At 37.8% G+C, this 23,944-nt stretch overlaps 1 protein-coding gene across 1 annotated transcript in view; it reads right to left on the reverse strand.

Moving 5' to 3' along the window:
* Positions 1-881: 881 nt before the first annotated feature.
* The window catches only part of DNAJC13 (DnaJ heat shock protein family (Hsp40) member C13), a 127,768-nt gene continuing 104,705 nt past the window's right edge, over positions 882-23,944 (reverse strand). The window contains exons 49-56 of the mRNA XM_063113976.1: positions 18,752-18,921; positions 18,538-18,580; positions 18,041-18,214; positions 16,271-16,450; positions 15,814-15,954; positions 14,508-14,651; positions 9,471-9,570; positions 882-1,742 (exon numbers count right to left, since the gene is read on the reverse strand). Of these exons, the coding sequence (XP_062970046.1) occupies positions 1,636-1,742; positions 9,471-9,570; positions 14,508-14,651; positions 15,814-15,954; positions 16,271-16,450; positions 18,041-18,214; positions 18,538-18,580; positions 18,752-18,921 (1,059 nt within the window). The 3' untranslated portion in view covers positions 882-1,635. The remainder of the gene's footprint in view (positions 1,743-9,470; positions 9,571-14,507; positions 14,652-15,813; positions 15,955-16,270; positions 16,451-18,040; positions 18,215-18,537; positions 18,581-18,751; positions 18,922-23,944) is intronic.

The raw sequence follows: 23,944 nt of genomic DNA on the forward strand, positions 1-23,944 counted from the left end.
AGGTTTGCTTTGAGGATTAAATGAGGTTACACAATGCTTGGCATGCAGTAAATATTCAATAAAGATTAGCTATAATTGGCATTTAAGCATCAATGACTGTAGATTAATTTAAATGGGCCTTTAAATATATAAATATTCACAATATTTATATTCTTAGTATTTGAAAGAAAAACATTGCTGTGTTGATTTATGTTCTCCTAAACACCTACTACTAAGTTAGCTGTTATAATCTTTTAGTGAATGTATTTTTATGACAAAGTGTTGTTTAGAAATTAAAACCCTAGTTGTATATAAAATACTTCCATGAGTGTATTACTCCATAATCTTTAATTTGAGAGATGATAAATCTGATGCAAAATTCTTAGTGATTTGCAATAGGAGGAAGTTTCCATTCTAGCTTTTCTTTCACACCAACTGTGGAATAAACTAGATCCTTGCTTTGAAAGGTAACTTGGAGGTTTCAGTATTTCCCCGTTCTTTACGAAGTGTTTGTGTGTATTTTCTATGTTTGTATTTCCTTATAGTTTGTGGTCATACTAGAAGATACATCTATGTAGTGAAATCTGTTATTTGAAATATCCTGTCTAATTTTTTCTCCTCTTAAAAATATTAGAATTAACATCACACACATTAAAGTATTCTTTTAAAGCCTGGCCCATTCCAGAATATTGGATGGAAAATAAATGAGATGCTGTTTTTGGAAACTTAGATGTGGCTGAGATATTAATGAAATGAGTGAGAAATGATCAGATATGTCAGTGCTGCTGTGTGTGTGAGGAGTTGTGAATGTGAAAAGTAAGTCTGTTTACCACCACTACACCTTTCTTAGAATAAAGACATGTCAGATCTTCAAAGGAGAAAATTAATGTAGAACAAATATATCTCATTATCAAAGCAGTCAATTCCCTTTATTTTTAAAATTTTATGTACACATATGAATGATCTGTATAATGTACATTCAATATAGAAAGCTTTATATATTTGATAATGTATAGAACATTTCACAATTACACTAATCTCTTACATAACATCGACATCCATTTTTAAATTTTTAAATTTTTTTGCACAAGCTCCTTTTCATTCAATTTGGTAAAGCCAGTTATACATACCAATGTGTACTGTGAGCTCTAAGAAAGTTAATGATTGAGGATACCAGTGAACGGGTGTAGGGACAAAATCTACTAGTGTTCGTTGGTGGGAGGAAGACAGCCACACAGACTCAATGCAGGAGAGGGAAATACCCTTTTCTGGGCACAAGTGACTTAGCCCAATTTCTGTAGACTGTAGCTCAATTCGAAAGTCACGCTAATTCAAAAAAACATTATAAAAACCAGGAAGAAAGTTTTGTCTTTTTGATTCACAGTCTTGTAAACAGATATAAACAAAATGTGCTTACATACATCAAGAAAAAAATTCTTGTGTACCCACTTAGATTAATCCACAGAGTGCTTTCTTATAACGTGATACAATTAGAATCACTGACTTTTTTCCTAAATAAAAATATATTTATAGAAAAAGGAATAACACTGTCATGAAACCAGGAGAAAGGCAGTAAGAGTTTGCTTCAACGTTATCAGATGGAGGAATGTGGACTCAGCACTGGCCTTTCAGTATTTATTGTCTCTCATGAAAATTTCAAGTCTGATAGCCAAGGTCACCTGCCTCATGGTCTACAGGAGGTGGCAGGTTAGACATGACTGATGAGGATGTACCTGCAGTAAGGTAGCCAGCAACTCCAGGTCCTGCAAGAGAGAAAGGAAAACACACACCTTGTAGAGAGCAGCGTTGTGTGAAAACACTGATCTTTATAAAAATGTCAGAACCCAGGTAACCACAAGTAACTGATGAGCTATTAGAATTATTTAAAGGTACAACTATACCTTAACAAACTGCTACATAGCACCATTTTCATGGCTTGCCTTTATTATATGGCAAAGTTAAAAATCATTTCAAAATTATGCTGGATATTATAACACTGGAGTGGAAATATAAAAAAAAATTTCCTTCTCCCATCTGGGAAATTCAATCTTTCAAAAAATCCTGGGCACTGAAAGAGCCATATCAAATGGAAAAAATGGGAACATACAGACGAAACTCTATACGCAGCCCATCCAAAAGTCATACATGATGAAATTCTCGACATAAACATCTCTGTCAACATTCAATTTAACCCATTTTCATCTGGTGCAAAGAAAAAATGCTATTGTAACAAGTAACACCAAATGAACAAGGCTTGCTATGCCAAGGTCTCTGGGGAAGAAAAGGAAGGCTCTGGACATCCATCTGTCCTAGGTCACAGCAAGAATGCTACAGGAAAAGATATCAATATTTTAGCTTTATATATCTCCTTGATTCAACAGTGTCTGCATGAAAATGCTATAGGCCTGCATTTATCAAGATGTGTCCTACGAGTATATTAATGGCTTTAGCCCCCTAGAATTTATTTTAAACACTGCATAGACATTTAATTACATCTCAGAGCACTGTACAAACTATAAAGTACTTGCGAGACACTGTAACATTATACTGCATACTGAGCAAAACTTTCAGCTGAAATTGTAGGAAACAGAAAAAAGGATGAAGGAACATTGAAGGGTTAGGACGAGAAAGGCAGTGGGAGAAGGAGCGTCATGCATTTAGCAAAATGTTTCTCTACCTGCTTCAGAGAGCTACACAGAAGTTAGCAAGCTGCCTGGGAGAGCGGATCTAAAGCCCGCTCCTGAGGTGAAGGGGACTGCTGCCAGTTAGAAGGGAAGGAGAGACACCTGAGGGGAGAAAAGAAATATAAGCAGCAAGGGAAGTGGTGAGGAAGTGCAAACAGCAGAGCAGTTTGATGAAGGCTATAGTGTAACAGGGACTGATGTGGGACAAAAGGCCATAATTCAGATTCATTTTGTTTTTTTACCTTACGTGAGAAACAGCTTGTACAGACACTGGATCTGGTTACATAGCCAGAGAGACTCAGCGTGCATGAGCTGTAACCGAAGCCAACCAGAGTGCCCAGGCACTTGGAACCTTGCACTTACAACTTATAAAGAGGGCTTTCCCTTTTAAAGTACCACAGGGGCCTGCATCTGTCAACTCCTGCCTTCAGCCAATCAGGATGCCAGGCCTTCCACAGATGGCTCAGGAAAAATACCACCAGGTCAACGAACCCCTGTGACAGTGTGGTTTAGAGCTTCAGCACCACACCATTACATCACTTCCCACCAACCTATTGTTCTCTGACCGTTAGGCAGTGGCAAGGTTACCACAATGCTATCAAGTAGATCTCAGCAAAGATATATCCCCCTTCAAGGTAAAGTGATTTATCTCTGGACTGGTATGTCACACTCTAGACTGGTATGATTACTGAGCAGTTCTGATTGTGGGCTGAACTTGGTTCACATCAAAACAGTAGGTTATGAGACTAAATCATAAATGCTACAGGTAGAAAGTAAACTAATACTGCAGTTTTCAAACTGTGTGCTAAAAAGCACCCTGGGGCAAATTCACAAGGGCACTGCCAGATACTTTAAATTTGCAACACAGTGATACCTGTTGACTACCATACAAACAACTACTTTCAAGTTGTTTGGATATAACTATTTCATAAACTTAACTAGTAGGTATTTCTTTTGTTCTAGGGATGGATGAAAAAAATTACTGAGACATTAAGGGCACTGTGAACTGAGAAAATTTGGGAACCTCTAGGTTAAAATCTTGCTGTGGACTGCATGTCCCCCCCAAACTCACTGAAGCTTGATCCCCATTGTTACAGCATTAAGAGGGTAGGAAATCAGACTATGGCAGTGTTGAAAGGTGGGGCTTTTAAGAGGTGAATTGATTGTGAGGACTATGCCCTCATGAATGGATTAATCCATACACGGAGCAATAATGGTTTAGTGGGTTGTCACAGGAGTAAAGCGAGCACATTAAAGAGCTCTTGCCATCCTCACCATGTGACTGCCTGCATCACCCCGGGACCCTTTAGAGAGTTCCCACCCAGAAGAAGGCCCTCACCAGATTTGCCCCCTGGATCGTGGACTTTTCAGCCTCTGAAACTGTAAGAAGTAAATTTTGTTTCTTTATAAATGACTCAGTTTCAGGTATTCTGTTATAAGCAACAGAAAATGGACTAATACAGAAAACTGGCACTGAGAAGCGGGGTGCTGCTAATAACAAATATCTGAAAATGTGGAAGTGGCTTTGGAACTGGTGATGCGCAGTGGCTGGAAGAATTTGAAGGAGCAGTGTAGAGAAAGCCTAGATTCTGGTGAGGACTTAGAAGACAAGACGACCAGGGAAAGTTTGGAACTTCTCAGAGACTGGTGGTGACCAGAATGCTAACAGAAATATGGACAGTAATAGGAATTCTAAGGAAATCTCAAATGGAAATGAAGAAGAGCTTATTGGAAACTGGAGCAAAAGACACTCTTGTTACACAGTTGCAAGTTACACAGTTACTTGGCTGCATTGTGTCTCTGCTAGAGGGCTATGGAATGTGGAACTTAAGAGTAATGAACAAGGGTATTTTGGCTGAAGAAATTTCCAAGCAGCAAAGCATTCAGGCAGTTGTGTGGCTACTTCTAACAGTTTACTCTGGATTATGGCAACAAAGGCAGGACATAAAACAGAACAATTAAAAGGGAAGCAGAGGGTAAAAAATTGGAAAACATTCAGCCATGTAAAAAGTCAAAATGTATTCAGGAGAGGAAATTAAGGGTGTAGCCCAGCCACCGCTTGCTAAGGAGATTAGTATAGAAAGAAGGGATCATCAAGAGAATGGAAAAAAGATCCAGAAGGCATTTCAGAGACTTTGAGGCTGCCCCTCCCATCACAGACCCAGAGGCCTAGGAAGACAGAATGGTTTTGGGGAACAGGCCCTAGACACCCTCCATTGGCTCACTGCCTAGGGCCACCTTGTGAAGCTGTTCCCTGCATTCCAGCACAGAACTCCTTGGGTGCCTCAGCTGTAGGTAAATTGGCCCCAGATGCTGCTGGACCCACCACTTTGGAAGATACAAGCCGGAAGCCTTGGCGGCATCCATGTGGTGTTTGCAGGCTCATAGAATGCAAGACCTATGGAAGCACAGCAGCCTCCACTGATTTCAAAGGATATATGGAAAAGCCTGGGGGGCCCAGGATGAGATTTGCCACAGGGCAGAGTCACCACAGACAGCCTCCAATACAGCAATGCCAAGCAGAAATGTGGGGATGGAGTTGTAGCAGAGAACTTCCACCAAGGCCACGCCTAGTGGAGCTGTGGAAGCAGGACCATCACCACCACCCCAGAAATGTGGAGTCACCAGTGTGCAATGCCAGCTGAAGCATGGGCTGAGCCCAGGAAAGCCATTAGGGGCAGAGCAGACCAAGCCGAGAGGCCCAACCCGAGCGCTAGTGTGCAGAGGATACTGAACATGCAGTCAAAGATTATTCTCCACCTTTAAGATTTAACGCCTACCCTGCTGGGTTTCAGACATGCTTAGGACCTGTTACCCCTTTCTTTTGGCCTATTTCTCTCCCTTTTTGAATGGGAACATGTACCCTATGCTTTTCCCTCCATTGTATCTTGGAAGTAGATAACTGATTTGACTTCACAGATGAGACTGGACTTTCTGAACTGGTGCTGAGACAAGCTAAGACTAGGGTTATGGGGATGAAATGAATGTATTTGCATGTGAGAAGGGCATGAGTTTTGGGGGTCCAGCAATGGAAGGCTATGGATTGAATGTCCCTCCAAAACTCACTGAAGCTTGATCCCCACTGTAACAGTGTTAAGAGTATGGGAAATCAGATTATGGCAGTGTTGAAAGGTGGGACCTTTAAGAGGTAATTGGATCATGACAACTATGCCCTCATGAATGGATTAATCCACTTGCGGCATAATAATATTTTAGGGGGCTGTCATGGGAGTAGCACTTGTGACTTTATAGGGAGAGCAAGTGAGCGCGTTAAAGAGCTCTTGCCATCCTCACCATGTGACTGCCTGCGTCACCACAGGACCCTGTAGAAAGTTCCTCCCAGAAGGCCCTCACCAGATGTGCCCCCTGGACCATGGACTTCCCAGCCTCTGAAACTGTAAGCAATTTTGTTTCTTTCTAAATTACCCAGTTTCAGGTATTCTGTTATAAGCAACAGAAAATGGACTAATATAAATCTAAATTGCAAAAGGATGGGCCTAGGAGGAAGAAACCAAATTCTAGCCCCATCATTTGCCTCTTTAGGAAAGACAAATCAATTCCTGGAAATTTCTGCAAATGAAGTCTGAGATGCTCTCCCCCTCCATGCCCCTGGCCTCCCCTTGAGGACATGTCTGGTTTCTTAGGGCCAAAAGGTATTGCTTGATTATTAGGATGAGACAGAGCAGTTGTATTCTCCAGAGAAAGGTGGGAAGAAAGAGTAGGGGCTGCCAGAAGTGAGGCATGTGGCAATGCTGCACAAGGCTTTAAGACTGCAGAGGAATAAGAAAAGTTGGAAAATTAATAAACAATCCCACAAAATGGGACAGGCTACAATGAGTATACACATATACACGAAAGTTCTTCATCTCCAATTCCAGCTTCTAAAAGCATCTTTACCTTGGCCTCTCTTCCTTTCCCTGTTGTTCCTCCTTCTGCTACTGATTTTATAGGTGAGGTAATTTGAGGATTTTCACTGATGAAATTATTTTTACAGTGCCCGGAGCTCATCAGCACCAAGCTGTTTAAGAACCTAATAAAGGGTTAAGTAATTGAGGGCCCTGGATAATAACCACGATTTATTTACATCACAGGAAAAATCCCACTGAGCTACTTTTAAATAAGCATTTATCATAAAACAAAACAATATGCCAGAGCAAAGAACCTTTGGAACTAGGCAGCCTCATTTCAATTTATAAATACTGAGTAATCCTACCTAGGACTTTACCCCAAATCTTGAGTATGTGACTGAATGACATTAGCTCTGCAGCCGGGGAGAAAAAATCATAAATGTATTTTTGGTCATTCTCATCTTACTTTGAAGTAATAATTTACTTTACTTTTTCTTTTTCCATCTCCTAAACAAAACCCACTTAACTTGACAAACTCACCCAAAGATATTAGCCAGAGGAAAAGGTTGGTGATGTGTGTTCTCACTGCACCTTATTTCATTTGCAAACTGATTAGAGAGGGGCTGGGTAAAATCTGTATCTTCTGAAGACTGGGGGTAGTATGGGGTACATTTTAATTAAATAAAATTCCAATTTAACACCACATTCTATATATTTCATGGAGGTCCTCATAATGAGATTTTACCATTATTAGAAGTACCTGCCCCTTTCATCAAACATATGATACACAATGTATCACTGGAAAAGCTCAAACACACAAAAATATTTGGCAACCCAAGCAATGAGCACACATCAATTCAACTGGCAGTACACTTAGAAGCTTTCTCTCATAACAGACTTAGTCCTTTCAAATGGAACAGACTACAGCTGATAGAAAAATCTTCTGAAGCAACTAACATCTCAACAAAAGAAAATCCCAGATTAATGATGTGCCAAGAACTGGACAATTCCAGGGCCACAGCTAGTCCAGACTGTCCTACGTGGTCATGCCTGCAGACTTTCACAATGGTCTTCGAAGACACAGCAACACCAGGCCCCTTTCAGGATTGGATTTATACCATCTCCCCACTAGGCCGGACTTGTAGGGAACTTGCCTCTTGAGCAGGCCCAAGTATGTGAGGCAATTTGTAAACCCCAGCTTTTCTTTTCCCTAACCCTCTTCTAATCACTACAGTTTATCATAGCTGCTTTTCACACCTCATTCAGAAGCCACCCTAGGGATCCAAGGAAAAGGAAAAGCATAGACAGGAGGCTTTTTACTTGCTGTTTTTTTTTTTTTTTTTCTTCCTATAGGTATCAAGGAATTTGGATTGGGGTGAGGGCCAAATGAAGTCCAGGTCTCTGAAGATAAATCCCTAACTCTTCTGTATTCTAACCACAGGCCTTTTGGCCCATAGACTGTCAGTAAGTCAAGGACACGTGCAGTTTTTTATTTCATCAATTCAGGTCAGTGAATGCTAAATACAATGAAGAACAAAAAGGATTAGAAGAGGCCTTCCTGTAGAGGGGCTTATAATCTACATATTTCTATTCTTCAGGTCCTACTTTTAAATAAGTTTACTTATAGCTAAGAAAAATAAAGCCGATTATTCCAATCATACCATCCTTATATACAAAGTAATGAATGTAATGCCATAAAAATATGAACTTTTGGAAAAGGTCTAAAGAGGTAAAGTTTTTAGTGTGCCTAGAAGAACATACTCCTGCTTAGAAGCTATAGCTTTGTCCGAAATTTGAAAGAGAGATATGGGACAGATTAAGACCATATTCTCAGTATTTCTCTCTACAGAAATCAGGGGCAGGGGATGGAAAAGTTTGAAGGAAAACCTATGACTCTGTGCTTCTAAAACACACACATGACTGGCAGCCAAGGCACTGCATGTTTATAAATTTTAGGGCTCTGTTTCAACTAATATTAGGAGGAGATTAAAATGGTCATAGTGAAGGAAAAAAAAACAGTATGTCACAACCAAGTCTGAAATTAAAACCAGGTAAAACTTTCTCCAGAGCCCTTATTTTTGACTATCAAGAATCAGTCTTCATGATTTTATAAAACTCTAGACTAGCAATCAGGATTACTAAAACAATTACACCAGTATGAGAAACACTGGGTAATAATTTTGTTCTCTTAATTTACCTACATCATCTCTGATAGCAAAGGATGTGGTGCTGATATCTTTTTATATATTAAAATTTCAGGCAGATGGCAAGAACTACTTCATGTTCTTAAGGTTCATTTCAAACTGAAAAATTTTATACTGGACACTATCTTCCATCTTTAGCAACTTCCTTCTTATTCTAAAATTATTGTGCAATTAGTATGTCAAATGGACAAATGTCCTGAGCTTCTAACACGTATTATCCCTTGAACTCTAAGCACTAAAGTATCCTTTTATTTGTGATACCCACATATTTCCCCTCCATGGGAGGACAAACCCCAAATATTTAGCAAAACCGCAGACTAATCACTGGAAACTTAGAATATTTTACATATGATTATATATATTTGAAGCTTCTATCTGTTATTTTGACAGAAATCGAATGATGTTATTATGTTTCTAAAACTGACATTATTGAGTAGATAGTTCCCCATTCTTTTTACATGTCCAAAATATATATTTTAACACAGACATCTCCAAATACAACCCATGACACCACTAATTAATTGGATCAAAACTTAGCAAAGTTCATGTTTTAGTCAGTACGCATTTGACAAACAAGAGTTCACATGTCGTCCAAGGCTAACAACAGAGATCTACTACATGCAGCACCTCCAGGAAAGGTCAGCTAGTAGCTTAGGAAATCACTCTGAATGCTATTTTAAGTCTATTCAGGGGAAAAGAAACATCCAAGTGGCTTCTGCCAGGTGTCTCAGGGTACCCAATTAGCTATGGCTTACCTGTGAGGTATCCTGCTGTTTGTGACTCAGAAATGAACAAATCATGTTTCTGATCTTTGAAGGCACTCCAGACTGAAGAACGACACAGGATTTCATTCACCTGGGGAAGTAAAGCAAACCCTTTGAACATAAATAATTAAGGACTAGATGTTGGAAAATTGAACTAAAGAGAAAAACCATCTTCTAAAACAACAAGGGAGACAACCAGTGAGGAAAGACCCAAAGATGGAGCAAGAACTAGCATTCACAACCACTCTACACCATGCACTGTGCTGGGCACATCTCATTAAACCAGATCAGAAGAGTCCTCAAGGAAGTCTTCCCTGCAAAGCTGGACTCTTATTTAAACTTACAATTTACTGACTTGTATGTAAGTTGGGCAGGAAGAGACCTATGGAGTACTTTCTTATGACAGGAACAGGTGGCTGGCAGTGTGGTATGGGCTGATGAACTATTCCTGAGGAAGGGGCTTGGGGAGAAGATGCTGCAAGACTGAGCTAAAACTTAAAGCACTCTTTTCAAATCATGGGCTGTAACCTGTTAGAGGTTTATGAAATCGACTAAGAGGGTTGTGAACAGCGTGCTTGAGAAATTGGGTTGATACAGAAAGTGTCACAGTAGCACATGTAAATGGGTAAATATTGTTCTGTAAAATACATACATACATATGAGTATAAATAGTTTGTGTGTATAAATATATATGGGACTAAGATAAAAAATATATTTCTGTGTTTATATTTCCTAAACATTTAAAAACGTTTAGGAAATACCAATTTAGAGAATATCTTCTGCATATCCATGTTCATATCAAGTATTTACTGAGCACCTTTTATGTGGCGGGAGCAATGGACACAAAGATTCAAGACAGTCTCTGTCTCTGAAGTGCTTATGATCTAGCAGGGAAGACAAATAGTGCCAGATAATTTAGTGGTAAGCATTAAACTAGATATAATTGGGGACCATGTGAGTCCAAGGGAGGGTGTACACATCCCAACCTTAGAAAGAAGCAATAGTGGAAGTAATTAGTTGTTAAGGTGGTTACGGGAGTTCCTATTTTGGAAATTATCATACCTCTTTCTTCCTCTCCCTTGGGAGTGGAAGGTGGGTGTCAGGGTTACTTTGCTAATTTCATCCCCAGGAGTCCTGAGGCAGGTCAAGGGGAAGATAACTGCCTGCAAGTGTTACACAGGAGTGCCTTTGCTTGGTATTCAGAACACCGGTAGGAAAAACTCAAAAAAATACTCGTACTTTACTAAACATACCACTAGTTAATGACTGTAGCAACACATGCTGCCTGTCTTCTTTAGTATCATTTTACATGGTCCAAATGATATCAATAGAATGGACAATGGTATAAAAAAATATTTCTTGGGCTGAGCCCGTGGCGCACTCGGTAGCGTGCTGCGCTAGCAGCCCGGCGACGCTCCCGCCGCGGGTTCGGATCCTATATAGGAATGACCGGTGCACTCCCTGGCTGAGCGCCGGTCACGAAAAAAAAAAAAAATACTTCTTAACTTGAAACCGACCAACCCAGTGGATTCACTAAAGGAAAGCTTTAGTTAGAGTCAAGTTAAACCTATAAGAGAACATTAGGAGGTGGAAACAATTCAAATGTCCATCAACAGATGAATGAATAAACAAATTCTGGCATGTACATACAATGGAATGTTATTTAGACATAAAAAAGGAATGAAGCATTGATACATGCTTCAACATGGATGAACCTCAAAACTAGGCTAAGTGACAGAAGCCAGAAATAAAAGATCACATATGGTAAAATTCCACTTACGGGCATACCTCATTTTATTGCGCTTTGCAGATACCATGTTTTTTTTTTTTTTTTTAACAAATTGAAGGTTTTTGGCAACCCTATGCCATGTTCCTAACAGCATGTGCTCATTTCTGGTTTCTGTCCCACTTTGGTAATTCTTGCGACATTTCAAACTTTTCATTATTATTAAGTCTGTTATGGTGATCTGTGATAGGTGATCAGTGTGATCTCTGATGCTACTATTGTAATTGTTTTGGGGTGCCACAAACTGCACCCATATACGATGGCAAATTTAACTGATAAATGTGTATGTTCTGACTGCTCCACCAACTGGCCGTTTCCCCATTTCTCTCTCTCCTCAGGCCTCCTTTTTTGCTGAGACACGACAACACTGAAATTAGGCCAATTAATGACCCTACAACGGCCTCTAAGTGTTCAACTGAAATGAAGAGTTGCACATCTGTCACCTGAAATCAAAAGCTAGAAATGATTAAGCTTAGTGAGGAAGGCATCTCAAAAGCCAAGACAGGCCGAAAGCTAGGTCTCTTGTGCCAAACGGTAAGCAAAGCTGTGAATGCAAAGCAGAAGTTCTTGAAGGAAATTAAAAGTACTACTTCTAGGGAACACACAAATGATAAGAAAGCAAAACAGCCCTATTGCTGATATAGAGAAAGTTTTAGTGGTTTGGATAGAAGATCAAACCAGAGACACAACGTTCCCTTAAGCCAAAGCCTAATCCAGAGCAAGGCCCTAACTCTCTTCAATTCTGTGAAGGCTGAGAGATGTGAGGAAGCTACAGAAGAAAAGTCTGAGGCTAGCAGAGGTTGGCTCATGAGGTTTAAGGAAAGAAGCTGTCTCCATAACACAAGTGCAAGGTGAAGCAGCTGATGTAGAAGCTGCAGCAAGTGATCCGGAAGACCTAGCTGAGTTAGCTGATGAAGGGGCTACACTGAACAACAGACTTTCAGTGTAGATGAAATACCTTTATATAGGAAGATGCCATCTAGGACTTTCATAGGCTAGAGAGAAGTCAATGCCTGGCTTCAAGGCTTTAAAGCTTCAAATGACAGGCTGACTCTCCTGTTAGGTACTAATGCAGTTGATGACATGAAGTTGAAGCCAACATTCATTTACCATTCTGAAAACTGTAGGGCCCTTATGAATTATGTTAAATTTACTCTGCCTCTGCCCAGTAAATGAAACAATGAAGCCTGGATGACAGTACATCTGTTTACAGCATGGTTTACTGAATATTTTAAGCCCACTGTTGAGACCTACTGCTCAGAAAAAAAAGATTTCTTTCAGAATATTACTGCTCATTGACAATGCACCTGTGCACCTGATCACTCAAGAGCTCTGATGGAGATGTACAAGGTAATCAGTGTTGCTTTCATGCTTGCTAATACAACATCCATTCTGTAGCCCATGCATCAAGGAGCAATTTTGACTTTGAAGTGTTACTATTTAAGAAATACATTTCATAAGGCTATAGCTGCCATAGACAGTAATTTCTCTGATGGCTCTGGGCAAAGTAAATTGAAACCTTCTGGAAAGGACTTGCCATTCTAGATGCCATTAAAAACACTTGTGATTCATGGAAGAAGGTCAAAATACCAACATTAACGAGTTTGGAAGAAGTTAATTCCAACCCTTATGGATGACTTTCAAGTCTTCTGTGGAGGAAGTACCTGTAGATGTGGTAGAAACAGCAAGAGAACTAGAATTAGAAGTGGAGTATGAAGATGTGACTGAATTGCTGCAATCTCATGATAAAACTGACAGATGAGAGAGAAGTTGCTTCTTATGGATGAGCAAAGAAAGTGGTTTCTTGAGATGGAATCTACTACTGCTGAAAGTGCTGTGAAGATTGTTGAAATGACAACAATCAATTTAGAATATTATATAAACTTAACTAATAAAGCAGTAGCAGTGTTTGAGAAGGACTGACTCCAATTCTGAAAGAAGTTCTACTGTGGGTAAAATGCTATCAAACAACATCATATGCTACAGAGAAATCATTTGTGAAAGGAAGAGTCAATTGAATTGGTGCAGCAAACTTTGTCTTATTTTAAGCAACTGCCATAGTCACCCCAACCTTCAGCAATTGCAAACCTGATCAGTTAGCAGCCATCAACATCAAGGCAAGACATACTCCACCAGCAAAAAGATTATGACTTGCTGAAGGCTCAGATGATTGTTAGCATTTTTTAGCAATAAAGTATTTTAAATTAAGATATGTACATGGTTTCTTTTAAACATAATGCCATTGTACACTTAACAGTTACACTTACAGTATAAGTGTAACTTTCATATGTACTGGGAAACCAAAAAATTCGTGTGACCTACTTCATTGCAATATTCACTTTATTACAGTGGTCTGGAACTGAACCTGCAATATCTCCGAGGTATGCCTGTACATGAAATATCCAGAATAAGTAAATCCAGAGACCAAAAACAGATGGTCGTTGCCAGGGGTTGGAAGAAGGAAGAAATGGAGAGTAACTGCTTAATGGGTACAGCAGTAATGAAAATGTTTTAGAACTAAGTTGTGTTTGCACAATACTGTTAATGTACTAAATGCCAATTAATTGTTCACCATAAAATGATTAATGTTATGCTATGCAAATTTCACCTCAATATAAAGAAAACAGCATTAGTAAATAGGGCTGTACAGTAAATCAGAATGAAGAACTCCTCAGAGGCATCAATAGAAATGAAATCAAAGAGGAAGATCAAATTTCTGAACAGGCCTGAAGTCAACACATGCATGCAGACAAAACACATTAATACATATCTAAGGCACAACAGAAGAAAAAAGAAAACAACACTTTCTGAGTACCAATAAAGAAAGGAGATGAAAACAAAAGTAATGTTCTGTATCTTTTAAAATGGCATTATGGGATGGTTACTGAATGTGGTTATCACTACCCATCAATAATTCCTAGAACTAAAAGTTAATCTTAGCCAGCAATAAATGCTGAATATTCTCTTATGCTAAAGAATTTCAGCACTTTCTTCCTGAAATGTACGACATGGCATGACTATCCAAAAAAAAGACTCCTCCTGAGTGACTACTGAATAAATGGTTTGTGCTTTTTCATCAGTTATAACGCAGCTATGCAAGTCCACTTCAGACACAGCCAACAGAACTACACCTGTATAAGTGGCACCTGAGGATAGGCACATGGATCTTCCATGGCAAAATCTTGGCTTTGGGAATACCTTGTTGTAATCAAAAGATCACAGTTGCCTCTGTGCAGACTTACCTGTTCTCCATACTGCAGGCTTCGAGTCATCGCCTTGAGAGCTTTAACAATCTGAGCCTTAGTGGCTGCTGGACTGTCCAGATTTTCAAGGCCAATGCCTTCAAGTAATTTTAAGAGGTAAGGGACCAAATCTGCTTTCAGGGCCTAGAAGGAATAGTAAGCATATATAAACATACTGAAAAAATGTAAATCATCCCCTGAAGAAATAATTTCACCCCAGGACCGTACCTGAAAGAAGAGAAACCTGTTTTCACAGTATGTTTATGCCAGATACAGACTTTTTTTAGTATCCAATGATAATGACAATCTAATTTAATATTTTATTCTGTGCCATCAATTGTTCTAAATGCTATACATTGATTATTCAATCTTCCCAACACCTAATGAAGTAGGCACTATTATTTTTACCGATGAAATAATCAATGCATACAGGTCAAAGAAACATGTTCATAATCACAGAGCTGGGCAGTAATGAAATCTATATCTGGACCCAAAAATTGTAGAACCTGAACTTTTTGCCACTATACTGGGCTGCCTGCTCTAATGACACAATACTAATAGGCAGCAGTATCTGAAATCTTAATATTTTTTCATATTTTCTTAAAACATCAATCTTTGCAGTCATCATACATTACATATCAGCCTAATAAAAGATAAATAATAATCTACTATCACACAATTTTTACTGTCTTTTCTGAAACTCAAAGGGAAGAGGTGGAAGTAACTGACATTTAGTAAGTGCACCCTTTTTTTCAGGTATTGTTCTCATAACAACACTCTCAGGTAGATTTAACTTTATTTTACAGATGAGGAATGTGAGCCCTGTAAGATTAAATATCATGCCTGAAGTCACAGAGCCACCAAGTGGTAGTACTAGTTCACGTTAATTCTTACAGAACAAACTCCCCAAACCAGTCATAAGTTTGAACCTCAGCGTATCCAATAGCTCCCTGAGATGCACCTGCCTAAATGAGGCGTTGGGGTTGAGAAGAGATGAGGCAGGAATAGGGGCTGGGAGAAATGCTCATTAGACAGTCAAAATTTAAAATTTAAACATCATAAAGTACTCTGAAGTTGGTAAGACTTTTGGCAGCTGGCCCCACCTTTCTCTATGTGTATATGTAAACGTGTGTGTGCGTGCATATGCTCACGCATATAAAATACAAAATTGTACATGGCCAAACTCACGACTTACTTCTCACCAAATCTAAGTCAGAAGAACCAAATCAGTGCTAAATAAGTGAAAATCTATTTATCTGGTATGTTTGCTTTCCTAAAATAGTACTGAATCTGGAAAGTCACTTACTTGTGCTACTAATTCAGTCTGCTCCTTCTGAAACATTCGGTTAATTGCTTCACAGGCTAGACCAACAGTATCTGCTCGCTTTTTCATTCCATTCATCAGTGGGCCAATGGTCTCTAAAGACGCCATGGCTCGAACACACAGCTAAGTGCCCAAAAGACAAGGTTACTTGTAGAGCAGCAGTATTATATAGAACAGAAATACTATAATAACAAAATAAGTAAAAAAAAAAAAAAAAAAAAGAAATCCACATTCAATTCAAGTTTAATAATGAACTGAGTCAAATCCAGTCTCCTATTAATTATATCATTAAAACTGGTTTAAGAATTGAGAAAATATTCAGTTCATATGCAAAAAGTCACATGGTAGAAAGGGGATTTATACTACATGTACATTAGTCAGGAAGATGGAGCACAGATAAATACTGGAGCTATAAGCTACTGAATGGATTCATCTATACCTCATTTTCAGACAGGGCATGGATAACCCGAATGGCACTCTTAGGAATGGCATTGTTCCTATGATTCATTGCCTGGATAACTTTGGGAAGATGGCCCAGTGGTGGAACTTGATCTGCCAGCTGAGGCTGTGCATTGAAGAGACATACTGTTGCCATTGTCAAAGTTTCCAGAGTTTCTCCCTGTAGGATATAAAACAACCAACCAAAACAAGTAAACTGTAAAATACTGATAAATTCCTAAATATCTTTGGCAATGCATCTGGTGTTCAAAACTAGGGATTCAAAAGTTCTAAGTGCTGATACTTGAAAACTGATTCACAAAATCTAAGAAAACAACTTCCCATTTTCTTTAATAAAAGGCATGAATTCAAAGGACTTTAAGAATGTGCTATCTGAATCTAAGCAGCCTTTCACTGAGCCACATGTATCTCATTTCTGTTGCAGGTTTAAGAGAGATATTCTCCCAAAAGACATTACTAAAAATTTTTAAACAATGTTATAAGTATGTCAGTGTCAGAGAACATCAATAATGCAGGAGAATGTAGAACTAGTGAAATATTTTTCCCAATTCTATTAAAAACCCCACTATTTAACATGTCTGGCTGTCATAATGCAGTTTCTGTTGTGGGAAATTTATTGTAAAGACCTATAGTTTATACTATTAGATATACACACACACAGATATATCCATAACAAAGTGCATCTCAAGTGAACATGAAAATTGGGATGTGGCCAAAAAGAATGGTGACGTAGGAGGAAACTGTTATGTACTTTCCCTTTCTAAATTTCCACTTTTAAGGATTTCATTTTCTACACAAACAACGCATGTAGTAAAAATCCTATTATAGAAAAATGTGTCTATAGAAAATAACACTAGTAAATATTTGGTATACTAATTATATTTAAAAAAAAACTTCTGCTAAGCTAATGATAGTAGCTAATAATTTCTAAGCACGTGAAATGTACCAGACTTTATGCTAGGTATTTCACATACGGTCACTCATTAAAACCTCAGTCTCAGGGGCTGGTGCTGTCATCTACAAATGAGGCAACTGAGGCAGTCATGAGGTATTGCCCCAGATTACAAAGCTAGGCAGTGGAGGAGCTAGGACTGTGGTCCAGGACCATCTAATAACACAGTTTGGGCTCTTAATGGCCTCACTCTATAGGCAGCCTATTTAATTCAATGTCAATCACACACCTCAATTATTTTCAATCTAAAGATTTGAATAACAAAATCTTATATACTATTAGGGTTTTCTGACTTTCCAAACCAAGACCAAGGCTACCTTCTCACTCACTTCTGCTTTCCCTGTAGGCTCTGGTTTGGAGCATATAGGTATATGGTTCAACCATGTAGTTACTACTCTTCTGTCAGTTTCTTTAACTAGGATCATCCCTGCCATATACACAAAGCAGAGTGAAGAACATGAACCTACTTTCAGAGGAACACTGAACATTTAGGTTTCTCCTTAAAATTATATAATCATTAGGAAATGGGGTGGCAAAAACCTTCTTTTAGAGCTTCCATAATTGCTAGAAATAGCAACCTCTACCTATGGTTCATAAATAATCATTTTACTAAATAGTTTCACTTTTAAACATGGAAGAAAAAAGATCAATGGGCATATTTAAATTTAAATGTGGCTGCTATACTGAAAAAGACAGCCAATTTTTAATGGATGATCGATGAAGATGAGGTTTTAAGAGAAACACTATCAGTAGTTTTAGCAAACTCTTTGAAATGTTTTGCTGATGAGTGAAGCTTACATGAGGATTGTTCTTCTCCAGGAGCTCAGTTAATTTTTCTAATAGTGCAATGAGAAATTCTCTAGGCTTTCGTAGAACCCAAGCTGGTTGTGCAATAAAGATTCTCAAGAAAACTCCTCCAACAGAAAGTTCACCCTCTGCTTCTCCAAACACCACAGCAAAACCTTCAGGCAACTTTAAACACAGAAAGAACCACAGTCAAGTCATATAATAATCATTAGCTGCACATAAAGCAAGAAATGCAAACTTTATTAATGAAATGTTTATAAAATTAACTAGTCCATAAGTAACCATTAATTTAATCAAATTATAATTATTATGAATTTTATTTTCTAATAAAGTTTAGAAAGATGCTTTTATTAGTTATTTACTTCAAGGTAATAACCCAAGTGTCTTAATGACAAAGTGGTATAGGTTGGCATTAAACTGATTCAGCAGGTATTAAAGAAACCCACAAATCAACAAAAAATAACATGTCAAATAAAGGTATATTTTACCTTCCAGTTTATATCAGGGTTGTCCCGCTGATTTTTAAAGTGCCTTGAGGAAAAAAAGAGAAGGGGGGGAGGACAGCAAACTTCAGTCACAAAATACACTTTCATTAACCTTTAGAGGAAGTCTTAAGAGAGGTCATGGGTAGAGTAGGAAATGTTTGCCCTTCCCAGCGATTTTATCTTAAGGCCATAAGTTATTCCCTTTCTCTTTACTCACTCTAACATCATTTCTCTAACTGTTGTGGACACTTTATCTCTGGAACTATCATTCCAAATTAACTCAGGATTTTCATGAGTTCCTTCAAAAATATGTACAGCAGCTTCAGGGTTGTCTCTCATAGCATCCATGAAAACGCTTGGTAGAAATTTCATTAATGTAATTCGAACCTATAGGAGGAGGTTTGAGAAAGAAAAAAAGACCTATTAGAAACATCTCAATTTTGCTAAGATAGAATCTCAGTATAATATGTGTTATGGCTGATGTGGGCTATAACTATTATCTAAAAGTTCTGGAGTAAGAGAAAAGATAAACCTTGGTTTATGCAAAGGTAACTTTCACAAGACTAACTATGACCTGGTCCTACTTGCCTAACAAGTTTTATTTCCACTCCCTGCATCAAATTTAAGAAACTAAGAAATTCAGAATCATGGGTATGTAGGTTCCAGAGCACACTCTGCCGGTCATGCCTTGCATATGTTGCTTCCTCTTCCCCAAATGCCCTTAGCTGGCCTGTCCCTACAACTCGCCCTCACACCCCCCATCTCCACATACTAATTTTTCTCATGCTCCCTTTGTGTCTTACAAATAGTTTTAATGCATTTATTTTGCTCTACTATGTTTTATGTTATATTGTACCTTTTTCCAAAAAGGACTTAAATGGCAGCTTTAAAGAAATACATCCAGAACACACATACATACAAACTAAAATTAGTGTGAGGCCTGAGGACAAAGGGAAATGGTTCTCTCTTTTCCATGTCAAACTCTGTGCTCAAATCTTATCTCATGGAAACTTTCCCTGACCCAGTCTGTCTTGCTCACTGCTTGTGTTCTCAGGCCCTGGAACAGAGCAGATGCTTAAATATGTACTTGAATTAATGAAGTCTAATATGAAGTCTGCACACAAAGAAAACAACAAAAGCTCTGTATAACTGCTAGTGATAAAAACCAAAACTTTACCTCTGACCTTCCTAGCAGCCAATCACCTAAACTACACAACGTCAGTTACATGACAGAGTACATCCATAAAATAAAATCATGCCACTTGCTTCAGTGACACCCAACTTTTTCTGGAAGGAAAAAAGCAACTTTCCCGAGGCTCCCATAGAAGGGTATTTGTTATATATCAAATAATGTCAGGGTAAAATCAGCAAGGAGCTTCACAGACTTACTTCTTCGTATATTCTTTAATTATGCTGAGAACTTCATGCCAAAATACAATTCGATTTTACAGAAGAAAAAGTAAGTAGAGAAACTGATTAAGCATGACACTCTTCTTGGTCATGAGCTCCCTGAATGTAAGAACCATGCCTGACTTGCTCACTGGGCTATATCTGCCCCTAGTACCACAGTCTCATAAAGCTCAGAGAAATACATATCAAAGAAGCACTAAAAGTTGGAGCAGAATTTAAAGGCCATTTATTTTAATTTTCTCACTGTGAGCTAAAGAGACTTAGGTTTAGAGACAAGTTACCCAGAGTCATTAAGCTAAGTTAGCAGCCCTAGGTCTGTGGTTCACAAAACAAGAGTTCTGCTCATAATGCCATGCTGCCACCTTGCTATACCAGGCCAAGTACTCCATCTTTAATGCAATCACTTGTTTTTTAAAGTTTAACAAAATCATCTTTTGAGAGATACCTGAACTTTATTAAGAAACAACTTAATCCTTTTCACTGGTAGGCAACATTTACAACCCTATCAGAACACCACTGTAGCCATTCTCTATGAATTTTAGGGCAGAAATATCTGACATGTTTTAACATTTTTATTATATCCTAACATTTCAAAAAAACTAATAACTAGTCTCATTTTAAATATTTCATAGCTTAAAACAAAAACGAATTGTTTTTATGGCAAGTAAACTAAATTTGAAGAAATAACCTTTTTGGAAATGAACCATTTATACACTTTGAAGAGCTATATTTGTAAGACACTACTGCAGAGATCATCTATTGACCACTTAGATGAACTTCAAATGTCTTAGATTTAAGAGCTATATTTATGATTATTATTAAATTGATATAAAAGAAAACTTTAATTTTACTTAGGCTAACTGTCCTACCCTGAGTCTTCTCGTTTCTACGTTTATTTAATCTACTCTACAATGGTCTGATACTTAAAAAAAAAAAAAAAAAAAAAAAAAAAAAGGCACATTAAGCTATTTTACCTGCTGTACAAAATCAAATCGAAAGTCTTTTTTCATTTGATTTCTCAGAACGCTTGTTTGGTCATCAATTTAATGAATGACCCAAGTCAATTCATTTGTAAAAAGAGATATTAAAGTAAAGCTTACCAGGATGTTTAAAGCATTTATAGTGCTAAGAACTACATAACTCAATCACTCATTGGTGTATGTACTACTAAACATCTCAGTAAAAATTTTACGTAAGGCAAAAACTTTTACCATATTCTTTCAGTTATGTTAAGGTTACTCAGCTATTCTAGAAGAGGGGTTGGCAAATGAGAGGCCAAATATGGCCTTCCACCTATTTTTGGATGATATAAACTTTTATTGAAACATAGCCACATCCAATTGTTCACTTACTGTCTATGGCTGCTTTCCTGTGACAACAGAAGAGCTGAATATTTGTGACAGAGATCATATGGTCTACAGAGGATAAAATACTTACTATATGGCCGTTGATAGAAAAGTTCACCAGCCCCACCCCTACCTTACACCATGTATAAAAATTAATTTAAATGGATTGAAGACATAAATGTTAAGAGCTAAAACTATAAAACTCTTAGGAGAAAACATAGGCATAAATCTTTGTATTCTTGGATTAAGCAATGGTTTCTTAGATATGACATCAAAAGCACAAGCTATATCAAAAAAATATATAAATATATTTCATCAATATATATAAATATTTCATCAAAATTTAAAATTTTTGTGCTTCAAAGATACCATCAAGAAAATGGTGAAAACCAACAGAACAGGGGAAAATATTTGCAAATCATATATATCTATATATCTAATAAGGGAGCAGCATCCAAATATATAAATAATAATAAAAAGATAAATGACCTAATTTAAAAATTAGCAAAGGATGTGAACAGACATTTCACAAAAAAAGTTGTACAAATGGCCAATAAGCACATGAGAAGACATTCAACGTCATTAGCCACCAGCAAAATGCAAATCAAAACCATGAGGTATCACATCACACCTACTAAAATGGCTGTAATAAAAAAAAACCCATATAATAATAAGTGTTAGAGAAGATGAGGAGAAATCAGAACACTAATACACTGCTGGTGGGAATGCAAAATGGTATAGCCACTCTGGAAAACAGTTTGACAATTCCTCAGAAGGTTAAACATAGTGCTACCATATATCCTGGCAATCCCACTCCTAATGAAATAAAAGTACACGTTCCCATAGAAACTTGGTACACAAATGTTCACAGTATTAAGAATAGCCCAAAAGGAAAAATAATCCACATGTTCATCAAGATAAATGTAAAACAAAATGTGGACTATTATTTGGCAATAAAAAGGAATGAAGTACTAATACTTGCTACAACGTGGATAAACCTTAAAAACACTATGCTTAGTGAGAAGCCAGATACAAAAGACCACATATTGTATAAATCCATTATTGTGAAATGCCCAGAACAGACAAATCAATGGAGACAGAGAGCGGATTAGTGGTTGCCAGGTGCTAGGAGGAATGGAGAGTAATTGCTAAAGGGAACAGGGTTTCTTTTTAGGTTGATAAAAATGTTCTAATATTGATTATGGTTGCCCAATTTGTCAATATACTAAAAACCATTAAATTATACACTTGATATGTGTGAATTTTTTGGTATGTCAATTATATCTCAATAAAGCTGTTACCAAAAAGGAAAAGAAAAGTTTACTGAGGCCAGCTCCAGAATCTCTTGCCACAAATCATTCAATTAAGTAGGTGATACTTGTATTTTTCCTATACAGAAAGTTGAAGTGTAAAAACATTCACCTTGATAAAATTTGCCCCTCATGTATTTCAAAAGTCAAGAACATGACTGAACAGCTCAAAGTCAACTCCAGTACATATTTATTTTTAATACCTAAAATGTTATGTAAAACATCTAATATTAGATATCACAGTTATATGCTACTGAACTCTAGCTTTAAGAAAACTCCATATTAAATATCAATATTCATTCTTATATGCACCCTTCCATCCAAACGTAAAATCCCTCATCTCATCAACCCTGCTAAAAACAGACTATTACCTTATTTCTGAACCAAAACTGTTTTAGATCCTATGATTGATTCTCAATACAGTACCTAGACTGGGAGATCAAGCAAGAACAACAACTGAATCCACACTTGTTTTACTCATGTAAAAACTATTTATTAGCCTTGGACATTTTTCCCAAACTAAACTTTATATGGAGGTACAATGCATACGAAGGAAGCCACCCTAGCTTTAGAGGTGGGCACCTGTAGCCTCTTCCTTACCCAAGGTGCTTTTGTGGACTCGCTTGAGCAATGATTCCCAAATATTAGTCCAGGCGGGCTCCAAAAGAATCATTTGAGAAGTGTGTTGAAAATACATATTCCTGGGCCATACCCAGATCTGCTGAATCAGACTCTGGAAATAGGCCTCATAAGCCTTTATTTCATGGTTCCCCTCATGTCTCTGAGGTGCTGCTGGGTGGGCTGGCACAGAGAATGTTTCAGTGAGCACCACTTCATGTGAAATTGATTTAACAACAGAATAAGGAGACCTGGATATGACACCTGTGTCTGAATAGAATTCTACTCAAAAGTATTGTTTTAACAGGTTCCTATTCTCCAAAGTGTACCTTGGTTCTAGAGATCATTTGGTCATCTCCAGATGTGGAATAAAAGATCTCCTTGCAGAGCATAGAAACAGAGGTACCACTGCACTCAGGTCTCTATAAGGCCTCACTTCCCACTGGTGGCATACCCTCACTACTCAGGTGTGCAGTGAAAAAGACACAGATCAACATGTCCTTTAGTAGCTACTTTCACAGCCCAATGCTTGCAGTACGAAAGTCTAACCTATCTTCTGTCATAACCTAATATACTTGCGTTCTCTCTTCAAGGGAGATGAATGGTTCATCACCATAATCCAAACACTCTGTTAAGACTGCTCAATTTTGGCACAGGCTTACCTGACTAGTTTTCTCAAATAGTAATAATACTGGAATAATTTCAGGTGTATCAATCTTCTAACTT

The sequence above is a fragment of the Cynocephalus volans genome, chromosome 11 (assembly GCF_027409185.1).
Source record: "Cynocephalus volans isolate mCynVol1 chromosome 11, mCynVol1.pri, whole genome shotgun sequence".
NCBI lineage: Eukaryota > Metazoa > Chordata > Mammalia > Dermoptera > Cynocephalidae > Cynocephalus > Cynocephalus volans.